At 42.8% G+C, this 12,428-nt stretch overlaps 1 protein-coding gene across 3 annotated transcripts in view; it reads left to right on the top strand.

Moving 5' to 3' along the window:
- The first annotated feature begins 873 nt into the window (after positions 1 to 873).
- The window catches only part of srfa (serum response factor a), a 122,586-nt gene continuing 111,031 nt past the window's right edge, over positions 874 to 12,428 (top strand). For all 3 annotated transcript variants that reach the window (XM_084318737.1, XM_084318738.1, XM_084318736.1), the window contains exon 1: positions 874 to 1,742. In XM_084318737.1, coding sequence (XP_084174863.1) covers positions 1,275 to 1,742 — 468 coding nt within the window. In that variant the 5' untranslated portion in view covers positions 874 to 1,274. The remainder of the gene's footprint in view (positions 1,743 to 12,428) is intronic.

Here is a 12,428-nt window from a genome sequence, read left to right as displayed (position 1 = left end):
GAAATAAGGAAGAAGCAAGAAAGGGCTTACCAGAGTATAAAGGATTTATGCTGCCACCATGTGGTTTTACATGATAAAGGCTCTAGAAAATGTATGACTGATCATAGATCACGTAAGGAGTGAAGTTCATCCCCATAAAATAGTCAAAATAAATAAATAGGATACGTTAATCAATTATAACGGACCCTGTTCATGTTTCCATGCTATGTCTATGTCTAGTGTTAGTACTAATCCAAATATGAGATTTTATAATCAATAAGGGTCAAAGAAGACTAATGTTTACAAAAGCAGTTTTTGCTTTTCACTGTTTGTGAATGAAATTGCAGTTATGTGTTGCGTATTTTGGGGACTCTGGCCCCACCGTACACGACAGTAATCTACCATTTGTCCGACGTACAATCATTGCCATGCAATCGGACATAAAATGTATTTAATTCACAGGCGCATTTGTTTTGTACATGAATTGTCCCTTGTAGAGACACCCTGCGACTGCCTACACGTGTGTGTGGATACTCCCCCCCCCCTTTTCTAAAGTCCAAGTTCGGTGTGCTTGAAGCAAATGACTCACCAAATATGGAGAGGCAACGCCATAAAAGGAAATGTGTTTCTTTATATGGAGGAAAGTAGTTCTCACTATGTCCACAAGAACATGTCCCCTTTTGGTATTACTACGCACGACGTATTTTATCTATAACTATGATATATGTATAATTATAGCAAACATGTCTCCACACCGTTGCATATAGAAATACGTTACATTTACAGGGGTTATATTGATAAATAATGTATATTGCGGGGAACTAGATGCAACAGCGGATTGATATAAACGGGTGTTACGCATCATTTCCTTATGTGGAGAGAAGTGTAGTTTGAGGGGGGTTGGGCCTTATTGATTACTGTTCAAAAACATAACTTTCCAACTTTGCGTAGTTATCGTTGCCGATATTTGTATAGACACGCGTCGCGTATAGTTTTATTTCATGCCATTAGCTAATTCGATGTGTCCGCGTAGCTTGCGTTGTGTTGTCGGTCCAATGACTCCAGGCAAGAGACCGCGCAGCAGATAGGCTTTACTTGTTGCTAAAGTCATCTCTGTCACAGCTAGCTGTAGTGGCTGCCGTTAGCACTTAGCTGGCTGACCGTCTAGCTAGCGAGCAACAGCATTTAACCAACTGTCTCTCAAGTTGGATCCCTCCGTAGACACGGCAGAGGAGTAGCCGCTCGCGTCGTTAGCCGAGAGCGTGGTTCAGAGGCCCGGGGGAGAAGGGTCTGGCATGCTGGGGGGACACGGGGCTGGAATGGGCACGAGAGCAGCGGGAGGAGGCGGTGCGCGACCAGGCAATGGAAGTGGACCGAACAGCCTTCAGGTGAACAACCCGGGATCCAACGCGACAATGAGCGGCGAGACCGACGGCGGACGGTTCGAAGACCGAGAGTACACGACCGAGGTGGTCTACAGTGGCTCGGACCAGGACTCTGACTCCGGGGACGACGAGGACACACTGGGTTCGGTCGGGGACAGGAGAGGGGTGAAGCGGGAGAGGTCCGAGAGGGAGGTCGCTCCGTCCGCCGCGACGTCGGGGGGTTTGTCGGGGGCTTACGGCGGCGTCAGTGCGGGTGTCGCGGGGGCCAAGCCGGGCAAGAAAACCCGGGGACGTGTCAAGATCAAAATGGAATTCATTGACAACAAACTTAGGCGGTATACAACTTTTAGCAAAAGGAAGACTGGTATTATGAAGAAGGTGAGTACACATGCGTATGGAAACGCAACATTGTGCCAACTCTATACGTCACATGCATGCGTCCACAGTGTTGACTCCTTTTCACCGAGACAACGGTACTTTGCACTTCGTGTGCAACCATGGATAGTTGGTTTCTTGTAAGATAACATGGGTATATACTTCTGTCTACTTGATGCAGTCAACTATACTGAATTCTCTACTGGAAGATCTGTTAATAATTCATTGATGGCACCAAACCCTCACAGTTGGAACAGGTTGCTGTGAAAATAGAGTAACTTATCTTTTGTGCTGTATCTGACAATAATAGACAAAACACGGGAATACTAATGCATACACGGGAGCACTCCTGGCTAATGCAAATCCTACTCAAAAGCCACGTTATCAGCATGAGTAGCATAGTATTCAGGAAGCTTTATATTTGCATGTTGTTTAATGTGATATCATTACATGCTGTAGGCTGTGAATAACCTCTGTAATCTAGATGGGTGATTCTCAATAGCTTTTTTTCAGGAATCATATTTGACCATTGCTACCTAATCCTTGAAGTCAACCCAATTTAAGCTACTGAAGAATATGACTTTGCTCCAAAAAAAACTTTACATAGCAAGCTTAGTTCTCCCTCACAACAACATCTAGCATGCAGGGATTTAATGTGTAATTTCAATCATATTCTACTCGAAGCTAGATGACTCCATGGTTGTGTACATTCAAGATTCTCCTCATCAGAACAAAATAGCCTCTAATTGTCTCACAGCTGCTGTGCTCTACTTTATTAAAGTAACCAGCAATGAGTCCAGACCCTGATAAAAGTAAAATAATGAAAGCATTTCCCCAACGTGTGTGTTTGTAAACAGAGTGGATTCTGCTGCTAGTAGCATTGAGGAGTCCTGCTAGTAGCATTGCGGAGTCCTGGTAAACCTGCTAGTAGCATTGAGGATTCCTGCTAGTAACATTGAGGAGTCCTGCTAGTAGCATTGAGGATTCCTGCTAGTAGCATTGAGGAGTCCTGCTAGTAACATTGAGGATTCCTCGTAAACCTGCTAGTAGCATTGAGGAGTCCTGCTAGTAGCAGTGAGGAGTCTTGGTAAACCTGCTAGTAGCATTGAGGAGTCCTGCTAGTAGCAGTGAGGAGTCTTGGTAAACCTGTTGGTAGCATTGAGGATTCCTGGTAAACCTGCTAGACAGTAGCATTGAGGAGTCCTGCTAGTAGCAGTGAGGAGTCTTGGTAAACCTGTTGGTAGCATTGAGGAGTCCTGCTAGTAGCAGTGAGGAGTCCTGGTAAACCTGCTAGTAGCAGTGAGGAGTCCTGGTAAACCTGGAGAGAACCTGAGGTTAAGAGAGGTGAGGTAATGGTAATTCCAACAGAAATGTCACTAAGCTCGTATTAAAAAAGATGTTTCTGATCAAATCAAATTTATTTGTAAGGCCCGACAACACACGTTAATGTCCCCATGGGCCGGACACGTCTTCTTTAAACAAGTCAAGAAGAAACATAACAATAAGTCAAGAACAAAACAAGAACACCATAAGGTCAACCAAATTTAAAATAAATGAATGAATGCAATACTGAATGAATACTGATGCCACTGTATTCATAATATAAGTTTATACAGGTCTCAGAAGTATCGTTGAAACCAGTTTAGGTGCTTGTGTTTATGAGCTACATGTTTTTTTATGGTCAGAACCGACCAGCTGATAAATACTGATGTGTGTTTTAATTTGGTTGGAAGACCTTGAGTTTGAGAGGGTCAAGGGAACACAGGCATTTGCCATTTAGAGAAAGAGAAATTAATGAGTGAAAGAATCTACCTCTACCTGTGTCTGGAAATTGTTCTGGCCATGTTGTCATGTGATAGCAACTCTTTCAGTACGTTTATTTGTAGATTTCAAACATATCCAGGAGGTCTATGACACGGCACAGGATTATCGTTCGTTTGGGTACCTCTAATATAAAAGACGAATGTCAGTATATTGTTACACTTGAGTGTCTCGCATAGCCATAACCAGAGTTTAACGTTGTTGTAACGCTAAACTTGCTACCACGGGATTGTTTGAAAAACTATTAATTATACTAGCAGGACTCATCAATGCTACCAGCAAGACTCCAGTCCTCAATGCTACTAGCAATACTCCTCAATGCTCTAGCACAGTGGTTCTCAAACCTCTCCTCGAGGCACCCCAACCGTTCCATGTATTTGTTAAATTCCACCACCAGCACACCTGATTCAACTAATAAAAGGCTTGTTAAATTGAATCAGGTGTGGTGGAATTGAACAAATATATTGAACGGCTGGGGTGCTTCGAGGAGAGGATTGGGAAGCACTGCTCTAGCAGGTTTACCAGGACTCCTCAATGCTACTAGCAAGACTCCTCAATGCTACTAGCAGGTTTACCAGGACGTACAGAACTTGTAAGTAGCTTTGGATAAAAGCTTCAGCTAAATGACAAAATGTAAATGTAGAGCTAGCCACTATAGACCCATTTGACTGTAGTTGGCAAAACCAGCATACTAGTTGCTAACGTTACCACTCTGTTCCAATGCTGTGTTGTATCAAATGGAACATAAAACCGTTAACATTAGATTGCTAATGACCTTATTACACATGTGTTAAAAGCATCCAGATGGGTGCAGCTCTGCCTTAGTTGGACCGCAAGGCATTCTGGGTATGTGCATCAGGCCATCTATCCTCTCCTGCAACAACACAGAGATTGACTCACATTTTGAAACAGCACTGCACAAAGGCTCCCAAACGTGAATGATTATTGATTTCCGAATGAATGGATATTATTTGGCGTTATTTCTTTTGGCCTGGAGGGGGTTCGTTGCCCTGGTGACCCGCCAGGCCTGTGTAATTACACGAGAAACACTGATGCCACGCTGGGTTTTGGTATCGGAGCATTTCCCCAATACTAAAATCTGATGCCAGAGAACCATGTGTAATAAATATGTTGTTGGTACCACATTAAAATGAGAAGATGATGGGGTTCCAAAAAAATGCAAGAGTCCAAAAATTAAGGTTTAGGGTTATAGATGAGATAGAACCTTAAAATACCAGCGGGTTAGGGTTATAGATGAGATAGAATGTATGGCATAGTAATTAATAGATACAATAGAACAAAAGCAGTATAGTAATAATTAGAGCTGTGAATCTTCACTGGCCTCACGTTTCGATGCGATTAGCCCATCTCGTCTCCTGTTAACGAGTATCCGACTGAGTGAGTTCAGGCCTGAGATGTCAACAAATGCAGCAGTGGCTTCAGCAGGGAGCAACTATAAAGTAACTGTCTGCAAGGATCTGGAGTTGTGCTCATCTCTTCATAGAACATGACATGCTGCCACCCCACCAACGCACGCCCCCTCCAGCAGAGCTCTGAGATGCATGGGTACCTAGGCAACCAGGAGGTTCCTTTGTGGTGGGGAACGGGAAGCAATGTGGCCGTCACTACACAGCTTCCAATCTCTGGAGTGTGTGTGTGTGTAGGATAGTGTTGGGTTATATAGGTTTATATCAAGCATATTAATAAACCCTATTGAACCGCGAAACTGGCCTATTTTATGTTATGTAAGCTCAGCTGAGTGGACATACTAGATCACTATACCAGTTGTACAAGAATTGGGGGATTTGGTGATCCACACCGTGATATCCACTCATTATTTTACTGGGAAATATGATTCTATTGACTATTCAAACTCTTATTAGAGCTTATTTGTCAATAAAGATGGGCGGAACAATTAATGTGTTTATTATTATATAATATATATTTATATAATATTTATTCAATATGTAATAATTAATATGACTGAGTAGCACCCGTTAGCCTAGTTCCTCTTTGGGCAGAGAAGTTTGACAGTGGAACGTTGTCCAACTCTCTGCGTAGGAGTCTGGGTACACTGCAGATCTATATGGAGTGGATGAGGAGTAGGTGCAACTCTAATAATAATAATAATGGATTGGATTTATATAGCGCTCTTCATGACACCCCAGTGACCCCAGAGAGCTTACAGAGTCCATTATTCGTTCATACACAGTCATACCGGTGGTGGCAAGCTACAATTCAAATCAAATCAAAATCAAATCAAATTTATTTATAAGGCCCGACAACACACGTTAATGTCCCCATGGGCCGTACAGGTCTTCTTTAAACAAGTCAAGAAGAAAACATAACAATAAGTCAAGAACAGAACAAGAACACCATAAGATCCAAAAAATTTAAGATAAAAGAATGCAAGCACTCCCAGACATACCCCACGCGAAGGTAAGGAAAAACTCACTAAAACCTAACTATAGGGAAAAATGCTCCAATTGCAGCCAGAGCTGCCCTGAGGCAGACTCACGGAAGCGTGGCGAATGATCATCGCCTACGGCCCCTCCGACCACCACCAACATTCATTCACATGCATACACATTCAAGTAGGTTAAGTGTCTTGCCTAAGGACACAACGGCAGTGGGATGGACATGGGCTTGAGCGAGATTCGAACCACCAACCCTTCGATCATTGGACGACCCACTCTACCCCTGAGCCACGCCGGCCCACATAGGAGTCTGGGTAGAGAGCTCTATGGAGTGGATGAGGAGTAGGTGCAACTCTCTGCGTAGGAGTCTGGGTGCACTGCAGAGCTATATGGAGTGGATGAGGAGTAGGTGCAACTCTCTGCATAGGAGTCTGGGTGCAGAGCTCTATGGAGTGGATGAGGAGTAGGTGCAGCAGAGTGTAGGCTATATGTTGACTTACAACAACCGTAGTGAACAGTATCAAGCTAACCAGCTAAATTAACCAGCAAGGTGCAAGAGCACAACAGTAGAAATAAGTGTCAGACTACAGCCGTAACCCTTTCACTATCACACTACCAAAGGGTTAACCTGCGACACTACAGACGGTTAACCCTTTCGCTGGTTAACCTTCTGTAGAGGTAGAATCTGTAACGCCGTCAATCTAAACATGTGCAAATCTTTTATTGCCTATATATAACGTATAATATAACCGATACAGCATACAGACTCTTCATCTGCACCTTTTGTTTACACTGTTTATTTTTTATCATATTTTTATATTCAGAGTTAACACTTTCTTCGCCAGGCTGTCATTGACGGATAAGACTTTTCAATAGGCCAATTTTAAAATACAAAAAATAAGGATATATTTGGCCATTTTTCAAACATTTGGAATGTAGTGTATACATACATTTATGCAAAAAACCCAAATTAAGAGATTTTAGTGTTTTTAAAGTTGAATTACTAGGACATGGCCTTAATAAAAGTCATTTGGGGCGACCGTCATTTATCTCAAAATTAATATATTTCCTTAACATTACTAATATTTTAACAGGTATCAGTAATTAAATATACATCTTAACACTTTGGTTGCCTAAGGTTAAATTAATGATATACCATAGATTGCCAGCGCTATTTGTCTATGGCGAAAGTCCCCTTCTTTGCAGGGCTATAACTTTTTAAATTCTATTGCTACATTGCCATTATTAGGGCCCATTCAAAGTCCTATATGTATTGTTCATTGTGTAGCAACGTTAAACTTTTTCATTCACATATTCATAGTAAAGTATGGTCTAATGTATAAGTATGTTTTCATCTCTTTCTGCAGCTTTCTCCAGAACGTGATATATAGCCCCAAATGCATTATATTGATGATGAAATACAGTTTGATGGCAATCAGCGCGATATAAAAAATTCCAACTAGACGTACTTCTAGAAGTTACTACACGTCATCTGATGTTGACCGGATGGGCGAGGGGGCGTTTATAATTCCGTGGGCAGCGTTATACCAATCATCTAATGTGGGTCAAATGTTGATAATATCAGTTATTATCGAAGACGGTAACGTTACACGCTGAAACTCACCCCAGTCTCCGCGCGCCGTTGGGCGATCATCGTCGAGTAGAAATTTTATCATTATGGGATATATTATTACCCGGTCCATCTCCAGCTTGTATAATGGTATATACGTCCAAATCATGTTGTTTATCGAGTTATTGGCAATCGATCGCTATGTAGAGTGACGAGCTAGAGTGCCGGAACCTATCCCGAGTGGCCGGAAGTACTACGGACATCTAGCACAACCTCTACTGCGCTTCCTGTTAAGCGCTTGCGCCGATCGGCCACCAGATGGCGCTCCTGAACCGCCAGAGAGCTCAGTGGGTCCTGCTGGTGAATCTCAGGCCAGCGGAGGGACATTATGAATCCGATCGCAGATTTTTGAAATATTGATATAAAGACGACGTACAGCGTCCCCCGGCAACTTTAGCATGGCCAGCAAAGACGTCTAAAGACGCCCCCTGGCAGTCAAAGTGTTAAGAAAGACAGGCTTGTGTTCCCTTTAATTTTTTGTAAACCATGATTTCACAAGTTTATTCTATAATGGCAGTGTCTCCCTCGTAATGCAGTTACAATACCCATATATGCTCTAAAACCCATAAAACTGATTTAAAATGTGTACAGATAGTATCCACTTAAGCACAGTATACCAGTGATTAATATTTGAGCCAAAACTGATGGATATTCTATTTTGAATTTAGTACAGTTATTGACAATCATTGGTTACCCTGCATGACAAATGGTCGCCCCAAATGATGAGAGTAGTTATAAGTCTATTTAAAATGTTACACAATGCAGTTCAGACAAAAGAAAACTGAAGAAATGTTTTTATTACAATCTTTTCAAGTGGTCAACAAAAATATTCTTCAATTCATTCAAATATCACAAAAGTAAAACATGTTAACATGCGAGGGCCCACAAGATTTTCCCACCTGCACTTTGGCGACCTCTACCGGCTTGGGTCTGCATATATTTTAATTCAATATATATATCGAATTAAAGCCCTATTTGTTGCCTGTCGATAGCCATTTCAGGTGACACAATCCGTTCAGCGGTTCTCGAGTTACATGCCGATACAACACCGACTCCCGGGGCTCTAGCTCCATCAATCATTTGGCACGGTAGGTTACAAGCTTCGTCAGGAACATTCAAATATCACAAATGTTAAAAACATTCAAAAAGTTAAAGTGCAATACACATTACATGCTTCAGGAACATTTCACAAATGTCCATTTTCATGTCCTCATATCCTCATTGGTTTTGTCAATGTATGAGAGCGAGAAGGTGGGTTAAGTAGCATCACTTTTGTGATGGTAGTCACATTGGACAGGGATTAACAATTTAAGTCAATAATAAAAGGTAAACAGAGTTGTATGTATGGAATAAAAATTAAACACAAACACAGTTCTATAGTCAATAAACAATAACCACCAACATAGTTGCATGGATGAAATCAATGCTAAACAACTACAACACAGTTGTATCAGTTCCTTTTAGGGATGGTACGATACCACTTATTCATGTCCGATACTGATATCACAGCCTTGAGTATCTGCCAATACCAATACCCATCCGCAGGGCCGCCTGGGAGAAATGCAAGGCCCTGTGTGAGATTTAAACGCGAGCCCCCCCCCCCCCTAAAAGGTAAAAAAAAAACATATATATATATTATATATATATATATATATATATATATATATATAATTTTTTTTTTTTTTTTTTTTTTTACAGTCAACATATTCTTAAATAATAGCGCTGCCCGAGGCTGGGCATGATACAGTCAACATATAGCAAGAGAGCGAGAGAGAGCTCCCGTTCTACAGTCAATATACAGTGTTATCGCTGCACAGACCCGGCAATGCCCCTGACCCTCCACAAGAGCTCCAGTCCTTCTACTCAGGAGCTGTAGAGAGCATCTTGACCGGAAACATCACTGCCTGGTATGGAAACAGCACGGCACAAGACAAGAAGGCCCTACAGAGAGTGGTGCGCTCAGCCGAGCGTACCACGGGTATTGCACTACCTCCCCTGCAGGTTCTATACAACAAGAGGTGCAAATCCAGAGCCTGCAGGATAATGAAAGACCCTCACCACCCCAATAACAGCCTGTTCCAGCTGCTGAGGTCAGGCAGACGCCTGCGAACCCCAGCTACTAGGACAGAGCGGCTTAGGCTCAGCTTCTTCCCCCAGGCCATCAGAGCCCTGAACAATGAACATTGAGTGCCACAGAACACTGAACTATCCACACACAAGCACACATGAACACACACACGACACGCACGCTGTGCACGCTCACACACTAGCAGCCACTTAACACTTTAACATGAGCGGGCACACACTCATGCCGCACACTTATGGCCAAAAGGAAAGGCCACTTTAAATTAGAATAACAGGAACAGTGTATTGCACTACCAAAGCTACCTAGCATGTCCTATATGCTCTGTAAATAACTATGTACAGATACCGAGATGTCACACCATGTTACCCGTTACCTGTTTATTGCACAATGTTGTTTTTTTATTGGATTCTATTATATGTTGTACCACTGTATTGCACATCGTTGCGGGCAAGACCACCCGCATTTCATTGTATACTTGTATGCCGTGACAATTAAAACTCTTGACTTGACTTGTCTTGACTTGACTTGAGCAAGGCCAGAGAGAGAGAGAGAGAGAGAGAGATAGACACATTGGAAAGAAACAACCCGAAACCAGAGCAAATTGAAATGCTATTTGGCCCTAAACAGAGAGTACACAGTGGCAGAATACCTGAGCACTGTGACTGACCCAATACTAAGAAGATCCTTGACTAGGTACAGACTCAGCGAGCACAGCCTAGCCATCGAGAAAGGCCGCCATAGGGAGACCTGGCTCCCAAGCGAAGACAGACTATGCACCCACTGCACACAAGATGAGGTGGAAACCGAGCTCCACTTCTTAACAACCTGCCCACTATACCAAGACATATACTTCCCACAAATTGCAAACACCCAAAGAGACTTTGAAAACATGGACAATAACTCAAAACTCCCATACCTACTGGGAGAAATACAAGAATGTGAAATAAAGCCCATTTGAATTGAAGAGAGAGATGGAGCATGTCTGTGTGTGTTAGAAAGAGAGAGATAGAGAGAGAGCATGTCTGTTTGTGTGTGTGTGTGTGTTAGAGAGAGAGCATGTATATGTGTGTTAGAAAGCGAGAGAAATATAGAGAGAGAGAGCATGTCATTTTGTGTGTTAGAGAGAGATAGATAGAGCATGTCTGTGTGTGTTAGAAAGAGAGAGATAGAGAGAGAGCATGTCTGTTTGTGTGTGTGTGTTAGAGAGAGAGCATGTATATGTGTGTTAGAAAGAGAGAGAAATATAGAGAGAGAGAGCATGTCATTTTGTGTGTTAGAGAGAGATATAGAGCATGTCTGTGTGTGTTAGAAAGAGAGAGAGAGAGAGCATGTGTGTGTGTTAGAGAGAGAGCATGTATGAGAGAGATAAGCAAAGATGAGCCCCTAAAGGATATTCAACTTTTAATGGAAGAACAAAACGGAAGGAAAAGATAACTTCACAAAGGCAACATGAATATACATAGATCCAAAAGGACAAAGATCAACACTTAAATCCAAAGAGAAGAGGGTCTATACCAGAGAAAAACAATAAATAATGAAAGACCCTCACCACCCCAAGAAAAACAAAGTAGCAAGGAGCCAACGGCCGACATCAGCTAAATAGGCTAACTGCAAATAGAGTAGCCAGGTACTGACACCAGGTACACACCGTTAGCTACCACAGCTAGCCGGCCCGTTTGGCTCAATATAACGTTAGCTACGTTAGCTAGCCGGCCCGCTTTGGCTCAATATAACATTAGCTACAACAGCTAGCCGGCCCGTTTGGCTCAATATAACGTTAGCTACGTTAGCTAGCCGGCCCGTTTGGCTCCCGAGAGAGAGAGAGAGAGAGAGATATATATCCACGGCGGGAATAGACCGCGTGGAGTTGACGAAGTTCATCTGCCGAATGACCGTCCTCTTCATCTTGGCATAACAATGCTGCACGCGCTCTCTCTAGGTTAGCTAACGCTAGTTAGCCTTTAGCTAAGCTAGCTACTAGCCGACATCATCATGGCTATCCCGACTGAACCACACGTTAGCACTCGATATTATAACGTAGCTAAAGCTAACTAGCTGTCCCTGCCTTTAGCTAAGCCGACATGGCTAGCCTGACTGAACTGTCTAACATGCAACAACTTTCATCTTCAGTCCATCTGCCGAATGACCGTCCTCTTCGTCTTGGCTGGCATAACTAAGCATAACCTCCATGCTGCACGCGCAAAATAGTCAAACGCAGCTGACGCACGCCGGCCGTCTGTACACATGTAACGTAACCCCTCCCTTAGTTGAAACCAATAGTATGTCTGCTGCAGAGCCCCAGAGCTCTAATAGTGAGTGTCTGCTGCAGAGCCGCAGAGCCAGGAACAAGTCAGACACATTCTACAAACGTGGCTAATGTGAAATATATAAGCATATAAGCAAAACTAGATTTTAGGTCTGTGATGAAAAAGGGCCTCGCGGGAAGGGGGGCCTCGCAAAAAAAAAAAAAAATAATGAAAAAAAAAAAATAAATAAATAAAAAATATAATTTCTTTTTATTTTTTTTTGTGCGAGGCCCCCCTTCCGGCGAGGCCCTGTGCGACCGCACTGCTCGCACCCCCCCTGAGGCGGCCCTGCCCATCCGATACTCCCTTAAAAACAAAAACCTGTGTTTAACCTAGCCATCTATAAAACATCAAACTCCCCTAAAGGAAGAAATACATACCACACATGACTCAGTTATGCAATAGTGCTGCTGCTTTTTATTTTGTTCA

Source organism: Notolepis coatsorum, assembly GCF_963971535.1.
Source record: "Notolepis coatsorum genome assembly, chromosome: 7".
NCBI classification, from domain to species: domain Eukaryota; kingdom Metazoa; phylum Chordata; class Actinopteri; order Aulopiformes; family Paralepididae; genus Notolepis; species Notolepis coatsorum.
This window is presented reverse-complemented; position numbering and strand designations above follow the sequence as displayed.